Consider the following 24,970-nt stretch of genomic DNA (forward strand, 5'->3'; position numbering starts at 1 on the left):
GCACCCCTCTGTTTCATGGGTTTCATGGGTCTGGGAAACAAGGAGGTGAGGTGAGCTGGTTGGGTTGGTGCCCTTCCTACAAGTTGGGGGTTTAATCCCAAAATACACAAGCAGGCATTTGGCCATAAAGCATTGTGCTTAAATGAGTGTTTATGAGGAGCGGGGCAGCTGGGAAACTTGCAGGAGGATTTTTAGGGTAGAAGCCAAAGCGGGAGGAATAACAAAAAATAAAACTTAACAAACTGAGGAAAGGCAGTGCAGCAGGAGCCAGGTGCCTGGAGATAAGAGCTCCCAGCATGGCAAGAGCAGTGGCTGGGGACAGCGTTGTGATGTCTTTGATGGAGATGGGCAGGGGGAAACACGCTGTTGGACATCTCCTTTTGGGTCAAGGTGGCACAATGGAGCTTTGGGGTTTTTGCGCATTGAATCAGCTCTGCTGTATTTCATTTCAAGGCTCGCTAAAGCAGTGGTTTGGATGTGAATGTTTCTCAGCACTGCCAAAAATAATCCAAAGGAGAAAGTCAGCACAAGACACTGGACAATTTCTTACTTAGTGCTGTCGACAGATGCTGTTGTTTTGGTGAAGAGCCCTGATACCTTGGCTTGCATGACCAAGCTTGGTCATGACATGGCTTGCGCGTGTAAAAGCTTTTGCCATCTTAGAATAGCCCTTACTTCTCTATGACTGCATCTCTGAGAGAAGTTAATCTGATTGTTGGAGAGAGCAGAGGAAGCTCTAGTGCTTCCCAGCTTGTGGAAGTCTCTGTATGCTTCTAGAGCTATGTTTGGTCTCAACACATTGGCTATGCATAGTGCCATCCAATATCAATAGCACAGCAGGCAGATGAGGCTTGGAAGGAAGGGTGGCAAGACTGTGGGGCAGGGAGCTGTGCTGAACCCATAGCAGTGTTGGTGTGCACACAGCCAGACCGTGGTACTGAGCCATAACCACAGCAGGAGACGTGAGCAAGTCAAGGACATGATTGACCATACAATGAACAAGGGGACAGATATGGCAAGAAAACTGCCTGCTGTCATCCAGCACCCAACTCCTCCACGAGTTGCTGGAAGTATAATGCCAGGATCCTGGAGTAATTTTGTGTTCATTTACTGCAGACATCATCTTCTTACAGAGTTTGAGTGTTGTTGTAATTGGTGCTCTTGGAAGGAAAGCAGCAACAGCTCATTAACAGCAATTAACACTCAGTGTGGTCCCCCCTCGGGCAGTAACTCAGTGAGCCTGGTGTGTGACACAGTGAGTGCGAAAAGAGCAACTGGAGGGCAGTGTGGGTTCCAGCAGAAGGATCAGAAATAACACAATAAACAGAAGAATTGGTGGTAGAGGTGCTGCCCTTTAGGACAGCCACAGGCACAGAGAGCATCTGCTATGGCCCTGAAAGCTGCAGGGCTAGGAAGGTGTGGGGCAGAGCTTGAATGGGGCTGTCCAACATGCTCCCTGCCCCACACTTTCCCTTCCTTCTTGCCAACCTCTTGTTTTTCAGAGTAGCAAATTCAGTTCTGCCTCCTCTGGGATGGCCACAGCTGTGATGTTAGGGTCTATCTCATCAACAGGACACTTGATGGGCTTTAATGCAGACTTAGCCAGCCTGCCTTCCTCAGGGAGAGATGCTTAATTGGGTTAGGGTTGTTGGGAAGCCTCCCACTGTTTAAGCAGTTTCTTCAAACACTAATCCAGATTAACCTCACTGAGTGTCTCTTGTGCACAGGACCTAAGGATAAACTATCACTCAGCAACTCTCCTTGCTACAGAAAGCCTAAGCCAAGTGCTGGGCTCAGGTCTGGGAGCTGTAAGCACTGTGGTGAGGAGAGGAGCATCTTGGGATCCCCAAAGGGAAATCCAAAGGTAGCAGTACTGCTCCTGGTAGCCACTTCCCCAGGCTGGTAGGCCCACTGGGTCTGGGCAGGTGTGGTAATTAACAGGGCTTTTTGATGGAGCTTGATGGATTCCTTGGTGGGTTCTTTAAAGTTTCATGAGAGAGGTTGGACTGAGCTCATAAAAAGCTGAACCTTTCCTTGCAGGAAAGCACACTCTCTCTGGGCTCTTCCCATTGATTACTAATTTCAAAACTTGGCAAAGATGGATGGGATTGTCCTTGGTTGTTGTATCCTGAGGACAGGATGTCCATTGAGGTGCTTCTTCATACTGTGACAGAGAGCCAGTCCACCCAGAGTCCTGGTTTGGGTCAAAGACCCCAAATTTACTTTTGACCCTCTCAGCCCAAATACATCAGGTGATGGTATGCAACACATCCTTTGCATCTGATGCACTGTGCCAAAGATGAACCCAAGAGTAGAGTTGTGTTCTGAGGAGCAGTGAACTCTGAGAGGGAGTGCTAAGAAGATGGGCTCCACTCTTAGTCAGTGTGACTTCCTGAGCCCTGCAGTGTGTCTGCACTCACGTCACTCCCAGGTACTGCTGGGGGGCTGCTCACCTCAGCTGTGGGATGTATTTTGTTTGGTTAGATGTCCTATTTCTTCCTTCCAATCTCTCGTCTGCTGTGAGAGCTGCTCCTTCTCTGTCATGGGATGCAGTTGTCTGCCCTTGTCTCTTACAGGAGTTGGATGTGCTGGTCTCTTTGGTTTGGCCTCTCTTCCAGGTTCTTGGTAGAGAGAGATCTCCCAAACTTCATCATTCATCAGGCTGAGTTGAGCATCCCAGAGGGCTTTCAGGCATTTGTTCTCCCCAAGCTGTGAGAAGGACATAACACCTCCAGCTCAGGCTGGCAAAGGGAAGAGCAGCACACACTGCCCAGTGCCCCAGGGTGGCTGGGACTGTGCAGAAGGACAACCCGATCCGCGTGTGAGCGGGAGCAGCAGTCCCTGCCCAGCAGCTGTAGGAGCCCAGACGCTTTCAGGGAAAACAACCCATCCAGATGTGAGCTATTGTTCTAGCAGTACCACCATCCCAGGGGCTGATCGGATCCAGACAACAATTGTGAAGGAACAGCATGTGTCCAAGGGCTGGGGAAGAGGAGGGGGACGACTCACTCTGTTTCCAGCTTTTCAGCACTCCCTGGGGTTTCTACTCATCCATCCGTGCGCAGCTGAGATCCCAGGAAATGACCCAGCAGGGTGCTTGGCAGCGCGCTGGTGGGACTCCATCAGCCCCACGCTGATGGGCTCTTGTGGATGATTGATGCACGTTTGGGTTGGCAGGCTGCGCCGCGGACACTGGAGCTGTTGAACGAGCATACCATTTTTAGTTTGCCTTGGCTCTGCTGACACCGTTATATAGGAAATCAGATTGTCCCTTTGCAGAGGGTGATGTGTGGAGAGGGATGGGTCCAACGCAGCCCAAGCCCACCAGAACTGAGCAAAGCAAAGGTCTCTGGGGAGGGGAACGGTGGGAGCTTTGGGGTTTTCTTGTTTGTGGTTAACGTAGGGCTGTTACATTACAAATCTTCCCCTAAATAATTGTCTTATATCCTCTTTGCATTCGGGAGAAAGGCATTTTTAGAATGCTGGCTTGAGCACACTCCGGCTGGGACACCCGATTGCCTGGGCCTAAAAATAAGCTGGGGGCTGGGGACTTGATTTCTCCCCTCCTTATTTACTTTAAGAAGAGGAGGGGAAGTTTGGATTGAATAGATTTATTTTCTTTCTCCATATCGATCTTCTTCCAGAATAACACCAAGAGTATTTGCCCTTCAATGAGCAACTTCATCCTTGCTCAGCAAATTCACCCGGCTACTGCCAGCCCTGGGAAAGGTCCTTCACCCACACAGCAGAGGTTGTCTTTCTGTGGTTCCCACCTACCTGTGCTGTGTGGAAGGGTAATTCCAGCTCTCCAGATGGGGAAACCGAGGCACAAAATCCCAGCCATCTTGTGCGGCAATGCAGTGTTGACAGCCCCCTGCACCTGGACTGCTACTTCATTCACTGGCAGAAAGGAAGGGAGAGCTGGTTTACAACATATCTCCTGCGGTTTAGATGGGGACCAAGCTTATCTGTACTGTCTGAGAGAGGGAAAGAGCACTGCAAGGCTCAGTCCTGGCCCGGGAAATTTTCTATTTTTCTTTGAAACAAACAACTGAGGCAGAAACCGAACCATACCTGGCTTTGTTTAGCTTGGAGCCTGCTCTACAATAACTTGCCACTGTTGAGTTCTGCCTTGCAAAACCGCAAGGGGCTGCAAACATGTTCCTTCACACGTGTTCTGTGTAACGCGGGTGGCTCAGCAGCCAGCATCAACACCGGGAAAAGGCAGCGGGTGCTCAGCCAGGCGGGGGACAGCCGGGCTTTCCAAGATCTGCTGGCGTGTGCTGGAGCCACGCTGCTGCCCGTGCTGGGACTTGGAGCAGATCCATGTGCAAAGATGCTGGGCTCCTGGCCTGGCTGAGCTGCTGCTGTGCTCTCTGCAAGGCCCTTGCCTTCCCCACCTGTTCCTGATCTGGGTCTCTTGCTCTGCTTCTCCCACATTCTTCCCATTAACTCCCCCCATGCTCCCAGCGCTGTTTACCTGGGTTTGGAGGTAATGACATCCCATGATGTCAGCTTCACTCTTCTTCCCAGGGACCAGTCCTCTTGCAGCCCTGGTAGGTCTGTAGGGGCTTTTTCACTTGGTAGGTCTGTGCTCTTTCAGATGGCCAAGACAGTGGAGGAAGGTGGTTCTCTAGAAGCCAACACAACACAGCCAACTGAGCATTCTTCATGCCTGCTGCAAGTGGAGGGTCAACACAGGACACAGGTGGAAAGTCCAGCTCAGCAGGGTCCTATCAGCAGGGGCTGGAAAAGCCTTAAATCCATGTCTCACCTTGTGGGTTTTGAGTTCCTTTACAGTTCACTCCTTCACTGTCCCATACTTTTGGGATATGCTAACTTCCAAATGAACCAAGTTTTCTACATGGAACTTTGAGCATCTGATCTTCAAGTGAGAACCCATAGGTTGAGCTGAATCTCAGGAGTCATTTGACTTTTATCTCTTGCTGGAAGCAAGGGACAGTGATTGTGGCCAGGGAGGATGAAATGTTCCACATGTCCTCTGCTCCCACCACAAGAGGCCAGCCATTCTGAAAGCCTGGCTCTTCCCTAATGAAAGATGTCCTACCTTGATGGGGCTCAGATGTGTTGAACGTTTTAAGATGATCTCACTTGTGAGGAAATTGAAAGTCTCTTTGAGGAAGAGATGGCCGTGATTCATGCTGATAGAAATAGAAAGGCCAAACAAGCAAATGGAAACTCCCTATTGACCACGTCCCTGCAATTTAAAAGGGTTTTTACTACCTATTCCAGTATTAATTTGAAAATCATATGCATTTACTCTTACATACTACAATCAGATGGGTTTTAAGCCATTAAGGCCCATTGGGTCAATAACTACCATTTTCAAAAATCTATTAAATACCCATTTCCATGGAAATAGAGCTTCTACAATTGATCACAGCTACCAACTCCCATTAAAATAAATCCCAAATGCTATCAACTCCCTCAAGATGTAGAGCACTAAAACACAGATTGCTGGGACAAATTTATCCCAGGGGAAAGTTGATGGTCCATCATACTTAAGCAACACAAGAATTGTCACATAAGCCAGGAAGTTTATGGGACTTGTGTGTGTTAGTCTTCCCTAAGGGGGTAAAGAGGAAGGTTCGTGGGGTGAATCGGTAGCTTTAGCACAAGCTCAAAGCCAGACACCCGTGGGAGCTTTTTGGGAAACATTTGGCTTATTTTATATTAACTTTCAAGTGTGTGTAGGCTTTGGTTGTTTGGCAGAAGCAAATGATGCTTCAGGGTTGAAATGCTGGAAGAAGTTAGGAATTTGTGGGTCTGTTCTTGGTAGAACAGGATTTTCCATATTGTATATTACAGTGCACACATGTGTGTCATGCACTTGGAGGCTGTATGAGGGAAAACTGTTAGGAAGGTTACCTTACAAAGATAAGGATGTCCTTCTTCCAAGTCCTCTTCTCCATGCTCCTGTAAGCCCTTTAGGGCTGCTGATGCGATGGACCCTAAAGTTAGCTACAGAGATGCAAACATGGTGAGACTGCAGGAGATCTCTGCAGTTTGTTTCGCCTGAGAAGTGGCTTGAGATGGAAGGACGGTGCCCAGGGTCTTGAAAATGAGGTGCAGAAAGCAGGACTGTGCAAGTCCTAAGGCCACCACAAAGCACAGACTTAGCATGTCCCTGTGCTCAGCTTTGGAGGGCAACAGCTCTGGTCATGACAAAGGATGACCCTTCCTCTCCAGCAACAAAGTGAAGTTGAATGGACTTGGGTTGAAAGCGGAGGAGGCACTGTGTGTTCATCAGCTTAGAGGAATTAAATTTGAAGGAGATGAAGGAGAATGTGCATGTTCCCATCCCTGTGAGAAGGTGTAGACATCCAGAGGCAATGCTGTGAAGTTTCTTGCCTGTGCCATGCCGCTGATAGGGCTCATAATAAAATGGCTTCTGTATCGCCCATCATGGCCCCATGAGCCTTTGGGACCATTGCTGTCTATTTCTGGTGCTTTCTGCAGTGCAGGATGGACTTGAACCTCATGGAATAGCTGTTTTTCAACGAATCTCTATGGAGAGCTCTTCCCCTTCAGATCAGGTTTGCTTGGTTTCCTCTTGAATTCCTAATAGGGTGTGAATGCTATCCTGTCCTTCAGAGATGGCTCAAGTACAGTCTCTCAGCTCCATCCAACCATCTATTTCCATTATTTTTTGGGAAGTAGGGTGGAGGGTGGAAGTAAAGACACAGAGACTTAGAAAGCAGAAAGTCTACTGAGATTTGCAGGTGGATTTAAGGTCTGTCAGCACAAAGATAACTGGATCAGCCTACCTCATTGTGATCTTCATTCACCCTTGCAGACATCAATGATGCATTGCAATGGCTATTCTCCAGTCACATGCCCTGTGTCAGCCCTTCTGGATTCAGGGTGGCACTTCTTCAGCTTCCCACTGCAAATATCCACCAAGTTTTATCTGTGAACACTTTGATTTCTGCAGTTTAATCTCAATTAAACTGATCTTCAGCCCCATCTTCCCTGCTCAGCAGACCTCTTCATTTCTTCTATCGCTTTTCTTATTTCTGAAAGGGCCTTTTGCTCTTTGTTTTCACTGGAGTCAGCCTGACTTCAGGGAATTCCCATTCCACCCTGTACTCCTAGCCTCTCCGATGCAGCAATGCCTGCTGCTTTGTCCTGTTTTTACCATTCTTAGTTCAAGGACTTTCTTTATTCCTCTGTCTAAATTAATCTCAATCAAGCCATAATTAGTTCAGGACAAGTTTTCTTTCTTTCATCAGCTCTTTCATAATCCTTACACTGCTTACCAAAACCCAGTCTAAAATAGTATTGGCTCCTGCTGGTGCGGTGATGATTTACTAAAGAATTTTGTTAGTGAGCACTTCCAGGAATAACTGGACCATGATGTTGCGAGCAGCATTTATTCTTCAGCCTATCTCAGGGCAAAGTGCCCTGCAGGGCTTCCTAATCTGACACTGATGGTATTGTTCCCTTTCACCCAAATCTGACCTCAGGAAGTTACATGCTCCCATCTGATGTAGCTGGCAGTGGGTCTGCTGTGTGCTATGGTCCACAGCCTTCTGCTCTCTGTGCTCAGTACATCTGCATGGAAGGGGCACAGTCTCAAACCACAACCATTGTCTGCAGCTATGCTGGTACAGCTCTACCTCTGCAGCATCTGCTGCTGCTTTTTCAGTCCCAAAGCCAAATCCACATCCCACACAGAGACTGAGGTTTCCTTCTGACTGCAACAGGAATTTCTCTTGGGGAAGGAAACCCTGAACCCCACAGCTCTCTCATAGGAGCATTTTGGTGTGCCATCCTTGCTGACATTTGGATATCCAAACCTTGATGATAAGTTTGAACTGTCTCTCATACAATGCTGCTAGTGATGGCTGCTCCCTGCTGCTCTTTGACCAACAGTATCAGTGCCTCAGGGTTGGTCTTCTCAGGCAAACCCAAGACATGATGAGATGCTCTTGTCCTCTGCACACCCAAATGGCTTTGGATTCTTGGGCTGAAGTCCAACACACAGCAAAGCTGATGAAGGACTCCCAAGGATTACAGAGGGCATCCCGCCAGTGGTGCTGTGCCTCCTGTTAGCCCAGGGAGTGATCTGCCTGTTCCTCCAGCTTCTCTTTGACAAGTTTCATGTCTGCCTGTGCTGTTAGATGCCCAGATGACTGAGCTGCCTTCTTAAGCTGCATGATGCCAGCAGTGATGCTTGTGACATGGCAGCATAGTTCTGAGCTGGAATCAGAGCACAAAAGTTTGTGGTTGAAGAGGGAGTTGAAGAGTCTTAACAAGTGCAGGAAGACTTCTGGTTACATATCACCTGGGAGTTCCTGTGCTGGGAAATAGGAATGAGGATTCCCAAATCCTGGGAAGATTTGTGTACGCAAGCCTGAGTTCAGTAGCAAACCTTTTTAGACTCCTTGTGGAGTTGCCATGGAGGGAGAGGCATTGCAGGGGTGAATGGAATATCTTTGCTTTGGCTCATCATCTGGAGGAGCATCTCTTCATGGACAAGATGGAGAATTCCAAGTCTGCCCTCTGATGATATTCATGCCACTTAGTTCAGCACCTGTCTTCATGGACTGAGTCATGGCTTTTTGTCTTTAACATCTTGCATTAACCCTTTGCAGCCCTGGGGGAGCATGCTGTCAGCACAAGTTACTGGCAGGCTGGTTCGTGTTCCTGGGAAGTCTGAGGGATTCCTCGTTTGTCAAGAAGAGGTTTGGGGAAAGAAAGGATCCTCCCTGCTTGGCAGGAGTAGGAATTTCCTTGCGGTGGATGAGAGACATGAAAGCAGAATCCCCTGTGACTTCATTAGGCTGGATGGTTAGCTTGGAGCTGGCTGTGTCTCAAGTATTTTCCAGCTGTCCATGGAGGGCACTTGGACAATTTCCATTCATCCCCACTCCCACATCCCTTCTGAAAAGCCTACAGGGAAAAGACTTCTATTTTTGCATTGCAGTGGAATTCCTGTGGCATTACACACTGTATCCTCTGCAATACCCAGAGAATTCAGTTTGATTTATGGTGTTGTGTGGTACACGTTGGTCTTGCTTTTTCATTCAGAAGTGCCATCTTTTGCCTTTCCTTGGTAATGGCCATTTTTATGGCACCAAGACTTTTTGCTGCTCTTGCTTCTCTTCTCTCAACTTCAACAAAATCAGGCTTGGTTTGGTTGCCCATTCTACCACCCAGTAGATTACCAGATCTTTTTCTCTTTCCCAACTCTGCACCACCAGCATTCCTACTATCTTTGCCAGAAATTGCTGCTTGCAGAAGAACACCAGGTCTTCTCTATTGGCTAAGTCAACACAGACCTTGACTTACAACCGTGAGTAGAAAGATGCTGTCTTCCCCATGGATTAGGAAAAAAACGGTGCAAGTAAACACACGAGAAAGGATGTGAAGGCTTTCCTTGGAGGCTTGGAACAAAGTATGACTTTTCAGCTGCTTAGAATGGAATCTTTGGGTCTTCAAGCCTTAATCAGAACATCAAGTAATTAGATTAGGTGTTAGGATTATTTTTTTTTCCTCCATGAAAGCAACTAATTAGTGGAGTAGGTTGCCAAGAGAGGTAGTGAAACCTCTGTCCTTGGAGCTGTTCAGGTTTCAGCTGGGCATGGCCCTGGGCAACTTGTTGTAATAAGCTTTGTACCTTAAGAGGTCAGACAACATGACCTGTGGAAGTCCTGTCCAGCTGCAGTTTGTAAGTCTCTGAATCCACACCTCTTTGAAGATGATCATGGAAGCTGCTGGACTTCCTGTTTTCATCTCCTTTAATAATTGCCTGAAATTTCACACAGAAACAGTACATCTTGTTCCATACACAGTCACATGTTCCTGACCCATTACTATGACCACAGACGCATCAGGGCTGCCCCACTGTACTGTTGAACAGTACAAGATCTAGGCTTCCTATCCTGCTTTTCCAGCAGCCATGAGTCTGAGAAGCATTCACATGGTACCTAAGCCCACCTTGCAGTCAGATTACTCACTAGCATCATTCGGTTACCTGTGCCATAGGTGAGTACTGGCATGATGGAAGCCCTCACGTCTGGATTCACTCCTTCAAACATCATCATTCCAAATGGTGTTCATGCCTATACTCCATACTAATAATGACAGCTCATGATCCTTCCTACCTTATTCTCCAACCACTTTTGCAAATATTCTTCTTGCAAGCTACACTCTCCCAGGGGTGCACGTACTACCCAGGCTCAAATGGCTCTGCCATGCATCTAGTTGCTCACCTCTGAGTCTATTTCTGTTCTTAGAGAAACATCTGCAAAACCAAAGACCTTTTTATGCCTCTTTTCTGTCCTCACCTTTATTCTCTGTGTAGAGAGGGTGTTATTTCTTGGGTGGGTTTTTTTTCCTCATTTCCCCCCCACACATATCCTTCTGTCTTTCCCTGTGCTTGTGCATCGGTTTGCAACACCCACTGTGCCCTAAATACCATCTAGTTTGGAATTCTCTGATCCTGAAGGAGCTGGGAAGCTATCTGGGGAGCAGAGATGTCTGTTACTTGGTTCTTTCATGGAGACCAAAAGCTTCTCTGCCATCCCCAGGGAAAATCACAGAAGCGCCGAAAAGAAGGGAGAGCATGACCTTGGCAGTTAGTGACAGGCAAAGACGCCAGTTGCATGCTCCTTGTCTCAGCTAAGAATGCCAATGGAAAAGAGGGTTTGAGGGGAATCAGAGCTGCCTTTTCTAGAGTTGTTTTGGTCTTGCTCACGTCTTCGGGGATGCTGGAAGGATGTGTTGCTTTCCTTGCCATGGTGGATGAAACTGGGGTCTCTTCCTCTCCTCCTCCATCCAATCCCTCTGAACACCTCCATGCTAGAACTGCTCCCCCTACCCTTAACACAACACTCTGAACCATCCCAATCTTTCAATGGAGGAAATTAGTTATTTATAATTAAGGGTTGACCAAAAAATGTTGCTAGTGTCAAGGGAACGGCAGGCGACAGCCAGAAAAACATGATGTCTCCAGAAGAGAGGCAGCGGGAATATCCCTCTGAATAGGGCTGACGTTAGCTCTCGGAATTTGGACAGCCTGGAAGGGTTTGGGGCTATTTTTCCAAGATATCATAGGTCAGGAATCAACATTATTTTTAATTCTGCGTCCCCCGAGCAGCTCTGGTACATAAGAAAGGCTTTTTCTCCCCTCCTTGTACTCTATTTCTATGAATTTTTTTTTTGCTTTTCTTCCTTCCGAGTCATGCCACAAATATGTTCTTCAGGTTTATTTATTCTTCTCCCTATCTGTTCCTCCCAGCCTGCTCCCATCTTGGTTGGGTTGCAGAGATGGCGTCAGCGTGGCGCGTGTCTGGGATGCTCAGGCGAGACATCACAAATAAGAGATCATGTTATCCTAATTTGCTGTTTCCGGTTGGGAGAGTTTTTCTTTCCACAAGCTGATGTGCCTAGGGAAAACGTGCTGGGAATGCTTCTTTGTGGTAGGAGATCTCAGGGCCTGGTGATGAAGAGATGGTCATCTCATCCCACTGTTAAATACTGCCTTATGCTTCAGCTATAAACGGCTGATGTTTTGGAACTGCTTTGTCACAGGGAAGGTAGTTGAGATGCCCAGGACAGGATGGCAGGTATGGGGAACGTAGTCAGCAGATTCCAATTGTGTGATACTCACCAAGTTGGTAGTGACTTCTGAAAACCTGTGCTATTTCAGCTCCAGGGAGATGGTCACACTGGGTTTGATGTGCTACATTTTCCTCATGTCATCCTGCTCCAGTGTGCTTTTGAAATCTCGTTCATCTAAGTTTTCAGTTCACTTTTTCCTCCTTTTCTTCCATCTGCTGTAGCAACCTCTCTCTTTCTAAACAAGCCTGTTGGTATAATAATTTCACTAGGGATCTTGCCATTTCAAACAGCGTATTTGCACTTTTTTTTGTTTTGCTGGTTTCCCTTCTCATTTCACATCTTGGACAAGAACGTGCCTTTTTCCTCTTAGCCCATGTTTAACTTTAAGTTCCCTCTTCCACAGTTCAGCGTGGTGAGGAATGCTCTAATGGATACCACTTTTACAGAAGCTGCTAGTTCAAACACAGCCGGTGAACCTTCATGGCTGGTCCAGTGTAAAGAAACAGTTGCATTCCCTTCGTGATCGCTCCATGGAGCTCGAGGATGCCAATTGCTCCTGGAAGCATGGGAATAAGTGAAATGCTTTTCACCACCTTAATGTTGCTGTTGGCCTTATGCTGGGGATTTAGTCATTCTTATGACATATTTCCACAACGGTGCATTTCCATCATCATTCCACAGTGATCTATTTGAAGCCTTTCCACGTGTTTTCTTTCCCCTCAGGATCTCTTAAGTTAATGCAGCTTTCCCCTTGGCTTCATGAACTGTGGGGTCAGGCTCCTCAGATTTTGAAGACACAGCGGCAGTGTCTAGGGATACCTGTCCCAGTGCTGTCTCAGCTCACGGGGTTCATGGCACCGATAGTGGAAACACTAGTAGTTAACTTAAAAGAGCACCTGGCACTTGCAGCAGAGCCCAAGGCCCTACAATCCCACTACTATTTTTATTGGAATTGTTGTTATTATTATTAAGTTCGATCCTAATCCTTTTACACAGCTAAGGACATGAACTCTAAAGATCAACACTGTTGGTATACCAGTTAATGCAGAATAGATCTCTGACCTATGCAAAAAGCACCCCACAGATGGGAGAGCAAAACCTGAACTTCCTGACTACCATGCATTCTCCAAGCACTGAGACATGCCAGCCCTGCAGATGCAGTGAGGATCATTTTGGAGATGCTCCAGCACCCATGAGATCTACTGCTCTGCTGTTTGCTGTAGGATGGGTGCAATGTTTCTCACCTCTTCCAGTTCACCACCTTCTTGTGCCCCTAAGAAATGGATGTCTTGGATATCCCTGTTCTAAGTTGTTTTTTGATTCCAGTAACTGTCTAGCCCCAATTTGGAGACTGGAGAAGAGATAGTCAGCAGCATTACCATGAGGTTCCCCCACTAAACAAGCCCTTTGGTGGAGCTGTATCCAAATCTGCTTCCCTCTCCCTTATTTCAGAGCTCCTAAACTTCTCTCCCACAGCCATCGCAGCCCATCCTACTCAGAGGGAATTTCTCCAACATCAAGCCGTGCTCCATTTTGAGCAGAGCTGGAAGAGCAAAACGTTGTTCATACTCTGCCTTCTTGTGCAACATGCAGGCATGGTGGTGAGGCTGCACTCCCTTTGATGCAGCACACACTGCAGGGATTCCCTATTCTTTACCACCCACATACCAATTGCCTGGAGGAAATAGGTAGAACCAAGACCCACGGTTGTGAAATCCTATGAACAGATTAGAAACACTAGCAACAATTCTTTGGATTTGCATGACTGCATCCAACCCAACCTCAGCACTAACCTTTTCCAGCTCAACTATGGGCTGCTCTTGCTTGTCCTCTTTGCCACATTGATATGTTTGCTGACTGTCTGCTCTCCCTTGTCCTTACAGGGCATACATGAGCGTGAAGGAGCTGAAGGAGGCACTGCAGCTGAACAGCACCCACTTCCTCAACATTTACTTTGCCAGCTCGGTGAGGGAAGAGCTGGCTGGTGCTGCCACTTGGCCATGGGATAAAGAGGCCCTTAGTCACCTGGGTAAGCAAACTGCCTGACTAATGAGGTCTCAGGGTTTTTCCACTTCTTTCTCTCTCAGTTGGATGGTTGAAAAGATGCACTAGAGCTGGGAGAAGAATCAAACTGGTATTTTGAGACAAAGCCTTTTGCCTTCACTTATGGGATGCTTAAGGAAGATTTGGGGTTGTTCCTCCAGGTTAGCCATTCTTCAGCATGGGTTGGCATTTTAGCACTGAACAGTTCTGTCCAGGTAGTCTGTGAAACACTGTAGGAGAGATGGTGGGGAGAGATGCAGGCTCTGGAGAGGCAGCAAGAGTCACGTCAGTCCTGTTTGGTTTAGGAAAGGCTGGTCCTACAATGGGGTAGGGTGGATTCTTTCAGACCATCCAGACCCATCCACCAGGATGCTAGGAATGGTCAGCTTTACCAACGACAAACATAAACCAGGAGACTCAGCAACTTCGGAGCAAAGACTCCAGATACAAGCCACTCAGAACACTGAGCATCATCCACTTCCAAATCCAGCAGCAAACGTGACGATAACTATCAAATTTAAACCATGTTTTTTATAACTCAGCTTACTGCTTGTTGAAGGCATGGTACTCTTTGGCTCCAGTGAATTCAGGGCAGCCCATAAAGGTCATCAGTCCTGGCAGACTCCAGACTAGTTAAAGGCAACGCTTCACTAGAATGTAAATGTACTGTGTGTTTTCTCCTATTTCTACTGTCTCTCTTTTTTCCTGCCTCTCCCTCCACCTCTTCAGTGTCGGAGTTTTCTGGCAGAGCTCTTTACACTTTGTAGTCAAAACATCTAAAGTGTTTCTCAATAAGTTACTGGAAATAATTACTCGTGACACCTGCACAGCAGACCCAGACCTTCTGCTTTTAACCAGCGTATGATGTGCAACTCTTCAGTTTCACGCTGCTCTTAAAGACCTGTTTTAAATCTCTTCTTTGCCAGCTTCCCTCCCTCAATGGTTTTTCAATGGCATAGTGCTACAGTTGCTAGTTGAGGAAGGCAAATCTCCATGAAATTTATTCCCTCAGCTTCCAGAAATTGCTTCCAAGTCTCATCTTGACAATCGTCTTCCTACAGCAAGTGCTTCAGACACACATGTTCTCATCAGACCCCTCCCAATGGCTCGCAAAGAGTCATACAGAAGGGGAATCAGGGTAACTGCTTTAATCAAAAGCTTGCACTTTAACTCTGCTCTTAGAACCTATGTCCAGCCAGAGCCCTTAGGCAGAGTGGCACCATCTGGAAATGTTGGATCGGGGTTTTACCGCAGAGGTTCAGGGGAAGAGGGGTGTTGGCCTGGCTCTGGTGCCAGAGCTGTGAAGTGTGAAGCTGGATCTGAACTTCTCTGAGGCTCTGGCACAGACCAAAGGCTTTGGTTAAAGACTGTCCTTAGGTTTAGGTTTAACGAGCTGGGAAGGGAGGGTGATGGACTCTGTGCTCTGTAAACAGTAGGCTTGTCAAGCGTTTCATACCACACACAATGTATATTATTGTCAGCACAGAAGAAACTTAGGACTGAGTAGAAGACTACTGGAGAATCTGAGTAAATGTGAAGGTACAGTAAGAAAGAAAAGGAAAAGCTTGGGAGGAGTTAATAGTAACTTGAGAAAGTTTCCTGAGCTTTAAGGACCCAGCAGTGGCAAGGGGTGGTGACAGGTCTTCACAGATGAGTGGAGCCAGTCTCCAACAAGACACTCTCCTTCCCTCCCTTCAACCAATATCAGCTAGGCTTCCATCCCTCCTGATGGTCATGTTTTAAAGCCAGCCTGCAGGCTGTGTTCGCTCTCATCAGAAATGCCACCCACTTCGTTCTTTACAGACATCACTCTCTACCAGAAATGTTACCCTCTACTTCAAGTCTCCTACTGAATCAGAGTAGCGTTCAAATTATACTTACTTCTCCTAGAAGCTAGCCTACCTTCTGGTCATGCTCTTCTCTCCACTTGTTTACGTATCTCTTTCAGAACTGAACTTTCATGGATGATTTCAAGAGAAATACCATGAGACTTTTTTTTCTCCAGCTCTTTTCTTCTGTTTCAACCCCTTCCTCTCATCCCAAAGCTTACAGATCAACTGTTCCCAAATTACTCTTCTTCACTTCTCTAGCAGTTTATCAGTCTAGGCTTTGAACTCTGCAGAAACTCTTCATAACCCCTGAGCACATCCACTGAGCAGGCCCTCTCTACCTTCCTGCAAGCATCTTCACCTTCATTTCCTCAACCAACTAGTAGCACAACATAATGGAAAACACAGCAGTGCAGCAAGATCCCAGACTGCAGTAAGTGGAGCATTTCAGTATTGCACTAATGCATCAGCTATGAACACAGTAACAAAGAAAAGAAGCTGCTTACCTTCAAAAGACCTCAGGAACACAGAAGTCTCCAGCATGATTCCTTTGCCCCCACTGCCAACCCTTAAATGAGGGCTGGGAAGGGGGTGGATCCTGGCTCCATCCCTTTGGTCACTCAGGCACATTGCAAACACCTGAGCTCCCCTGGGTTGGCCCTGCCTTCTGCCAGGTGCTCCATCACTGCTTCAAGCCTTGACTTAGCATTTCTGCTACAAAATACCAACAAGCAGCAGCTGTGCTTACTGAAGTGCAAAAGGCAATGACTGACTTGGAGAGGGTGTCCCAGTCTGTGGCATTTCTGTCAGCCATATTTCAGCTGCAGTATAGCTACAAGACAGCCAGCAGCATAGCTAAAACCCGAAGTCATTTGCACTGCTGCATATAGCCATTATTTCTACCTTGATGTTTCCACCATACTCACAGTGAGTTCTTCTCAAATTCAGTGTGTTTTTGCTTGGAGTCCAGAATTCATTCTGAGAACTTTCATGTGCATCAACTACAAAAGAAAGGGATGAAAAACTCCTGACCTATACAAAATTCATCCCTCCACAATGAAAAAGCCTTATCTCAGAATCCCAGCAACGCAATAATATAAACACTTTCAACTTTGTGTATCTGCATGAGAACTGTATTCTCACAAACACGGTAGAAAGGCAACAGAATCATGAATATTTGAAGTTATAAACATCTTCGTTAGTTACATAAGCGGAGGCCATCTTCTGTAGTTATATAAGCGGAGGCCAGCTCATATATCTGGCTGAGGTCACTGGATCCTGAAGGAGGGCCAGTCGTTCCATCAAAGGTACCTTAGGCAATGGCCATCTTCCTGTCTGACTAACGGTCATGGGTTTGTTCCATTAATTGCCATGACTCAGTGCTTGGGGAAGGCTGGCCTCCGAGACAGGTTTAGCTTTGCGGTTTGCTGTTCTTGAGCGTGTTCTCTGAAACAGCCCTGAACCAAGAGCTGCTTGGTTTCTCTGGGGTCAACATGAAGCAGAGCCCCTCTGCATTTGCTCGGTGACTACAGCCAGAAGAAGAGTGAAGTCCTGGGACTGGGAGCTCCTGATTGTGTAAATGGTGATCCTAAGGGTCAGGCATGAGAAGGAAGGCACATGCAAAGCTCAGTTCAGTCCATCTCCCAGAGGAGAAACAGAAGTGAGGGGAAGATCTGATGTGCAGAGTGCGCAAGAGGAGGCTGGTCTTGGTGCAATGGGATGCTGCAAACACTTCCATAGTTTGTGTTTGCAGTTAGGACCCGCCAAGAGTGGAAACAAAGCATCCGGGTCTGAAGTAGGGGCTCTCTGCAGCTCTTTGCTCACGAGGGAGCTGCGGGGAGAATGGAGGTTCTGGAAGTCAGGCACAGTTCTCATGCTGTTTTTAATCCTGCCATCTAATTAGCCACACAAAGTACTAAAAATACGGATGTCCTCATGGAGTGTGGGGGAGGAACTGGGCCAGGGGAAGCCAGCAGAGAGGAGAGAGCGATAGGGTATCCCAGCCTTGGCATCTCTCCCTCCCCTGCGACACTTCTTTCCCTCCCTGCACTGGAATCCCATCTTTTCCCCCTGTTTGGGAAGAATATCAGGTTTCTGCTGGAAGGAGGACAGTTTGGTTGCAGAGCCTCTGGTGCCCCTCCGACCGTCTCTGTGGTTAGTGCTGCAGGATGCGTGCAGGGCTTTCACATCTCACTTCTTTTATTTATGAACATTATTTTCTTTCTGCATGCACATTCCTCCTTCCAGACCTTTGGGCAGGCAGCTCCCTGCCTTGTTCAGGCTTGGGTTTGGCTGCAGAGATGTCTTTTCTTTCTGTTTTGTTTTGACTAAAGTGAAAAGTAGCTTTCTGTCTGCCCACTGGTCTCTCCATCTGTGGGGTGCCCTCTGTAGTACTTACCAGCCTCAGAAATGGGAGGCGGACAGCATGCAGGACCCTTCTGGATGAGAGGACACAACTGAACGTGCAGGTGCTGAAAGGATTTTCAACCTCTTAGTTCCTATGGCTCGAAACCAGTCATAGACCAGTAGGACCAGGAGCTTAAGCAGTGAAAGGTCCTTTGCTCAGTTGTTCTACTACTGGGGTGAAAGAGAAGGTAGCAGTGTTTTAACCACCCCTTGCTCTGAGCCAACAAACTACCCTCCACACAGGAGGAAGAGTAACCAGCATGTTTTCAGCTAGAACATGGTGCCACATCACTGCTTGTTGCTGTCTCCCACCTTTCCACACACCACATATGCAGGATGCTCCATGGAAGATGCCACCCCTATTTTTTCAATCCCCTTTCAACCTGTTGGCTTTGTAAGCACTGCAAGGGCACCACTAAGGGCTTCTTTCCAGCCCAACCCAGTGTTTGTCCAGCATGGCTCCACAAGAGGAGTCACAGTTCTGCTGGTCCCCTGCCAGGGACACTGTGATCTGGAGGCAGCCCTCTCTTGGAAGGAATGCCCTGTACTCGAGGACACGAGGTAGTCCAGTAATGCACGAAGCTGATTCAGGAGCAGAATTAAAGCTGTCCATGCTGTGGCTGGAGATGGGATCACACCGTGGCCCTCTGCCAGTTTTAGCTTTGCTGGCAGGGGCAGCAATCAGCAGCAAAGATGCAGTAGCCGAGGCTTTGCTGTGAGGTAGCTGGCACAGTAAATCCTCCAGGGTCTTGCTAAGGAGGGAGCAAGCTGTGCTGGAGCCAACTATGCACTGCACTGCCATTCAGGACAGCTAGGTTAGCAGCAGTGGGGTATAACCAATTTGCCATGCCGTTTTCCAGCTCCTGAACCATAGACAGCATGGAGGAATGGGGGGGAGGGGAGCAAGGAAGAGGCAGGAGATAGCCACTAAAAAGCAAGAGAATGGGGAGAAAAGAAGCAGAGTTTCCACTGAGGGTTCCATTTGGGCAGAATAAAGGAAGGGAAGTAAGAGAGAGGAGAAGAGGGACAAGTTTTGTTCTGGAGCACCCTGCGTGGGCAGTTTCCCAGCAGGTGTGGCATACAGTCCTTACAGAACTTGTGCCCTGGAGCAGAAGTCAGAGATGTTGGCACTGAACAAAAGCTCTGCTCCTCTCAGCTTTCCTCAGCATCACTGCTCCTTGCTCCTCTCACTGCAGGCAGGTGAGCAGGAAGGAGAAACACTGTGTCCTGCAGGTTGTTTGGGGAAAGGTCAGCATGGACCTACCCTGTGCTTTTAGATCTTCTTTTGGGCTCTTGCTGAATGCAAAGCCAGGTGTGTCAGGACTTTGCTAGTTTGTTCTCCTCTTCTGCCTTAGGAGCTGGCACACTTTAGCCACCTGAGGTTGTCGGTGAGCTGTCTAACCTATGGGGAGGTCTTTTGTCCTCTGGTTCGAAAGGTGATCACTTGAAACTCACTGCATGTTTGCTCTGGCTCCAGACTTCTCTTGGAGTTGTGTACAGAGGGAAATGGTAGCTGAAATCATTGAAAGCTTTGAGGGCATCAGTGTGAATCCATTTCCATGGGAATGATGGATATATCCACCTTCAGGTCTGAATCTGGCACCTCAGCTGCGACCTGAGCAGCATAGAGAGAGGAGTTTCAGCCAGCATAGGTGAGTCACTGCATCCTGCTGTCACTTTCTCCTGCTGATCTCTGTTCTTACAATTTCAGGTGGAGTTGTCCTCAACCCTGCGTATTACGGTGTGCCCGGCCACACGAACACCATGATCCACGAGGTAGGGCACGTCCTGGGGCTGTACCACGTCTTCAAGGGAGTGAGTGAGAGGGAATCATGCGACGATCCCTGCAGGGAGACAGTTCCATCTATGGAGACAGGAGACCTTTGTGCTGACACTGCCCCGACCCCAAAGAGCAAACTCTGCAGGGACCCAGACCCCACCAATGACACCTGTGGCCAGATGTATTTCACAGGAACACCCTTCAACAACTACATGAGTTACACAGGTAAGCTGCTACAATATAAGGGGTGACCATTGCTAGAAAGCTGGGTCTTCCTTCCGTCTTCACACATAGCCCCCTCCTTGTGTGCTCCTCTCCGGTGGGCAGGGATGCGACAGGCTGAGTTCAACATGGGACAGTGTCCCTCTTATCGGCACAGGAGCCCCGCAGCCTGCAGGGCTGTCCCGCAGGTCCCGGTGCGGGTGTTGCGATGACGGCCGACGGCAACACGGGGCCACCGCGGATCGGAGCCGCCGAGCGGCTGCTGAGGCAGTGCCATCTTGTGGCATTGGGGACACACGACACCAGCGAAGCCTGGTCGGGGAGTCGCAGGCGTCTCGCATGCATCCCCATAACAGCATTTGGGGATGGGGGAAGATGAACACCGCCGTGCCCCGCATCCGGTCCCTGCCACCCCCAGCCTGACCTATATGTTCCCCTTCGTTTCCAGACGACGACTGCACCAACACCTTCACCCCTAACCAAGTGGCCCGGATGCATTGCTACCTGGACCTGGTGTACCAGCGCTGGAGCCAGGGCAAGAAGCCCACGCCCATCCCCATCCCACCCATGGTCACAGGGCAGACGCAGGACTCCCTCAGCATCTACTGGCTGCCCCCCATCAGCGGTGTGATCCACGAGAGGTGAGAGCTGTTGCTGTGATGGCTGCTGCAATGATTCGGGGCTTGCATGGGTGCCTGATGAAGGGTCCAAGAAGCCCCCAGCGGTCCAGACCCCATCTTAAACCTCTTTGCCCATCCGCTACAGCTGAAGCCTCATGAGCGATGTTCTCCTTGTATTAGCTCTTACGAGTGGGGATCTGCTGGCAAAGCTGCTCAGCACAGAGCTGGGAGGTGGACAGGAGCCTTTCTGGAGTCGGTGAAGGCTTTGAGGGGGCTGGCATGCTGCTCACAACCCCCGCCAGCTGGCAGGGCTCAGCCCATCCATACAGACAGCTATCCCCGCAGCTGCCTGGTGATGGAGGGAGATACACAGTTCAACCTTTCCTTGCCCCTGGCCAGCTCCAGCAGAGCCCCCTGCTATGAGAGCAGGCTGCTGCACCAGGCTCTGCCACCAGCCTTCTGCTGTCGGGGTGCTGGGAGGGGAAGCCAAGGAGCGCTGGGAGGCAATGCCAATTCTTAAACCCAAGAGTGCAATCACAGAATGAAAAATGAGCTTCATTTAGCACTTATTGTATAAAATAGCCATTTACTAGGAGGAAATGCAGCCTTGTGGTTAAGGCAGGGAGCTGGAACCGCAAAAGCTGGGTTTCGTTCCCAGTGCTGTCACAGGCTCCCGGTGTAACTAACTGGGGGTAAGTCAGGAAATGTTTCAAGCAGGGGAAATGATGCTGAGGAATCACTGAGCTGGGGAGCTGTGCACAACCTTGGTCACTGGGCAGCTGTCTTCTCTTCCTCCTGGTAGCGCTGGAAGGTCAACAGAGATGTGGACAAGCCTCCATGGTTCTCGAATACCTCCAGGGATGGTGACCCCACCAGCTCCCTGGCAGCTCACTTGAATGCCTCACCATTCTTTATATCCAACCTGAATCTCCCCTGCCACAACTTGAGGCCATCCCCTCTCATCCTATCGCTGTTACCCGTGAGAAGAGGCTGACCCCCAGACTGAAATCTAGTTGGACCAGATCCTGCCTGGGTAAACTTGGATGGTAAATGAGCTGGTCACAACTACACATGTTGTTCCTCTGTGTCTCTGGTCTGCAGGGAACTGGACCCGCTCTGCGATGACTGTGCTGAGGATGGCACTTTTCGGCAATACGTGCATGAGGCCTCATCCCCTCGGGTCTGTGACTCCTCTGGCTACTGGACCCCGGAAGAAGCAGAAGGTAAACTCTTCTCTTTCCTTGGCTGTGAATCCCCTGAGCAGAGATGAGGTTGAAAATGGAGCCTTTCTCTGAGAGAATGAATTGTCTTCTCGTCAGGGAGGCTCACTAATGGAGAAGACCAGGTGAAGCGATCCCATAGGTTGTCCAGATCCAGAGGACCTTCTGGTTCTGAGTATTTGCATGTGCATCAGACACCAGGGCTGACAGAAAATGAGGGAGGGCTGAGAAAGTACAGCTTGGACTTCATTGTCCCTGTGGATGAAGCCCATGCACTGAGAACATGAGTGTCAGGATGTAGCTGATGCTCACCATCTGAAAAATCATCCCTAGCTTTTGCATTTCATGGAATGATTGCTTGCCAGCAGTACAAATCACACATACATGCACAAAAGGCAAGTTGAAGAAATACACAAATTTGTGCTTATTCAGTGATACCAAACAAATGAAAGCTTGGCTCATTTCTCTTCAGTGGTTCCTGTTTCCCCCGCCTGTCTGATTCACTGGCAAATTAAAACTACAGCTGGAAGTATTAGATGTTATTTTCTCCTTTGCATCAGCCTGTAATTACCACAAGCTCATGTTGGCTCTGTTGAAAAAGAGACAGGTTTGGGGGTTTTTAGAAGACTGATGCAGGCTTTAAACAGATGCAGGCTTTGAACTGCTGGGCCCTGAGGGACGCTTGCAGTTGTTGGTGAAGATGAGAGTATTTCAGTACACAAGGCAGAAATCTGGTGATGCTTTCTGGGACTGATACCCCAGTGCTACCTGTTACCTGCTGAGTGCAAGAGAAATGAGTTAGGCCTGCACCTGATGTATCCCAATGTCCTTATCTCCATTGGTTGAATGGCAGTGAGACAAGACTAGGCAGATCTGATGCTTGTGTGTGTAACCAAGAGGATGGTCCTCACCCTTTGCTCCTCACATCTCCTACCCAGGTCCCCCGGATGTAGACCAGCCCTGTGAGCCCAGCCTGCAGGCCTGGAGCCCAGAGCTCCACCTCTACCATATGAACATGACGGTGCCCTGTCCCCAGCCGGATGGCTGCATCCTGGAGCTGCGCTTCCTGCACCCTGTCTACCCCGACTCCCTCACTCTCTGGACCACATACCTCTCCACGGATGCTCCCAAAGCACTGGCTGACATTGAAATCCTTACAGAGCAGGGGGAGTCCATCCATTTGGGCCCGCTGGACACTTACTGTGATGTTCCCTTTACCGTGAAGCTCAACATCCACAAAAAGGTGTCTGGGGTCAAAATCTACACCTTTGATGAGAGGATGGAGATAGACACGGCCCTGCTGACCTCCCTGCCTCACAGCTCCCTCTGCTCCTCCTGTAAGCTCATCCAGTACCGCATCCTCCGGGATCCTCCCTTTGCCAATGGTTCCCCTGCCACCTCCGTGCAGCTGCACCGTGAGTTTGTTGACACGTGAGTGCTGCCTTTTGGTCCCAGTGTGAGTTCTTACTGTGGGAAATGCCATGCTCAGTGCTGTGAGCAGATTCCTCGTTCAGCATTCAGGAAGCTTGCTGCCGCCCCGTTGTGCTAGCACAGCCCTTGCTAACGAGAAGCAGCTCGTTAAACCCAGAAACATGACCAGTAAAATGATTGTTAGAGTTAATGCAACTTCTCCCCAGCTCAGATCCTAGGGGAAGAAAAGGCAGGCCCTTCTGCATGGCCTGGCAGCAGCCCTCTTCCCACAGCCCCTGCCTCTGGCATTTTAGTGTATGAAGACATATATCAAACCACGATGCTGCCTGGGCACAGACATGTGATTTCTATAGCTCTGGGTGAGCAAATTTGTTGCAGATGAATGGATTCTTCTCTCCTGCTCTTTGTTTATGCCTTCTGTTCCTGCAGGGAAGTCACACCCGGGCAAGTGTACCACTATCAGGTGCAGGCAGTCTCCGGGACAACCTTGGGAGAAGCATCCCCACCGCTCGTACATGTCCATGGAGCACCCTACTGTGGGGATGGGAAGGTGACTGTGTAAGTCAAGAAGCCCCTTCCTCCCAGCTGAGGGTCTTAAAGCTGTCAGATCACCCTGTCTCAAAGGGAAGCATGGGGTTAGTCCTCTACCCAGGGGTATAGGACTGTGTTGAATCCTCCCAGCAGACTGGGCTATAGAGCTTGTGTTTTGTAAAATGCCACACGTACAGGAGATGGAGATGTTCTGTGTGAGGAGCAGGGTCTGGATGAGCCATCCAACCTGAACATTCTCTCCCTAGAAAGATATGGTATCTTCCTTTCATTATGCCACATATTGTCCTTCTGTGGAAATGGACCCAAGATATGGAGTTATTGTTACTAGGCAGAAGCGCCTAGGAAACATGAGTCAATAGTGTGAAAACATCCTGCTGTGGTCTTTATAGGAACCTGGAAGAAGAATGTGATGATGGGGACTTGCTGGATGGAGATGGCTGTTCCAGGAAGTGTAAAAAGGAAAAAGGCTTCAACTGTGTTGGTGAGTCCAAATGGATTTAGGCAACCTTGCTCAGCAGGAATCAAAAAGGTGAACTACTCACACCTCCCTCATAGCAGGCCTAGTGCATGTGGTGATGCACCACAACACAATAAAACATTGGTCTGCAGCTGGAGTCATCTCTGGGGCTCATCAGGTCCTTGAGATGGGAAATGCCAAGGCCAAGTAGCCAGCATGCCTCCTAGGACAGGAGATATGTGTGGCTGGATCCAAGTTCACAAGTGTGGCATTCCCCATCTTCTTTAGGAGAGCCAAGCCTGTGCTATGTGCATGATGGAGATGGTGTGTGTGAGCCCTTCGAGAAAACCACCAGTGTCATGGACTGTGGTCCCTACACGCCAGATGGATACGTGGACCTATGGGCAACAAAAGCTTATGCCTCCCATCAGGACGAGAAGTCCTGCCCTGCTTCCTTGGTCACCGGAGAGCCCGTTGCAAAGGTAAGACTAGGCATGACAATAATAATAATAATAATAATAATAATAATAATAATAATAATAATAATGGGCTTTTCTAGTAATGCCCGTGTAATAAAGCTGGGGAATTCACTGCCTGTGCAGGAGTGAACTAAAGAAAAATAAATCAGTGCAACTCTGGACTACTGTGTTTCCAGACAGAGAGCCAGCAGATGACTGGGACATTTCTTACATCCCTCTTTCAGCAGTTTCTAGGGCCAGGAATTGCAGTGCATGGAGGTCTCATCCAAACCAGGAGCATCTCCTATGCACCTTACAGTATGATAAATAGTGACCACCCCTATCCCACCAGCTTGATGTAGA

General features: G+C 48.6%; 1 protein-coding gene and 1 long non-coding RNA gene across 7 annotated transcripts in view; one reads left to right on the forward strand and one right to left on the reverse strand.

Annotated features, from left to right (window-relative positions):
- The window catches only part of PAPPA2 (pappalysin 2), a 69,127-nt gene that overhangs the window by 4,764 nt on the left and 39,393 nt on the right, over positions 1-24,970 (forward strand). For both annotated transcript variants that reach the window (XM_015869546.2, XM_032446143.1), the window contains exons 3-10: positions 13,473-13,618; positions 19,579-19,872; positions 20,318-20,510; positions 21,591-21,712; positions 22,648-23,140; positions 23,570-23,698; positions 24,082-24,173; positions 24,438-24,631. In XM_015869546.2, the coding sequence (XP_015725032.1) occupies positions 13,473-13,618; positions 19,579-19,872; positions 20,318-20,510; positions 21,591-21,712; positions 22,648-23,140; positions 23,570-23,698; positions 24,082-24,173; positions 24,438-24,631 (1,663 nt within the window). The remainder of the gene's footprint in view (positions 1-13,472; positions 13,619-19,578; positions 19,873-20,317; positions 20,511-21,590; positions 21,713-22,647; positions 23,141-23,569; positions 23,699-24,081; positions 24,174-24,437; positions 24,632-24,970) is intronic.
- Positions 1,049-15,999, reverse strand: LOC116653749. Of its 5 annotated transcripts, none has more exons than XR_004308144.1 (4): positions 15,968-15,999; positions 5,890-15,889; positions 3,778-5,218; positions 1,049-3,198 (listed from the first exon to the last, which is right to left on the reverse strand). It is a non-coding gene; the product is annotated as an uncharacterized LOC116653749 (long non-coding RNA). The 5 variants fall into 5 exon arrangements; XR_004308142.1 differs by having other exon boundaries at positions 3,778-3,900; positions 4,481-15,889; XR_004308143.1 differs by having other exon boundaries at positions 1,049-2,709; positions 3,010-3,198; positions 3,778-15,889.

The sequence above is a fragment of the Coturnix japonica genome, chromosome 8 (assembly GCF_001577835.2).
Source record: "Coturnix japonica isolate 7356 chromosome 8, Coturnix japonica 2.1, whole genome shotgun sequence".
In the NCBI taxonomy this organism is placed as follows: domain Eukaryota; kingdom Metazoa; phylum Chordata; class Aves; order Galliformes; family Phasianidae; genus Coturnix; species Coturnix japonica.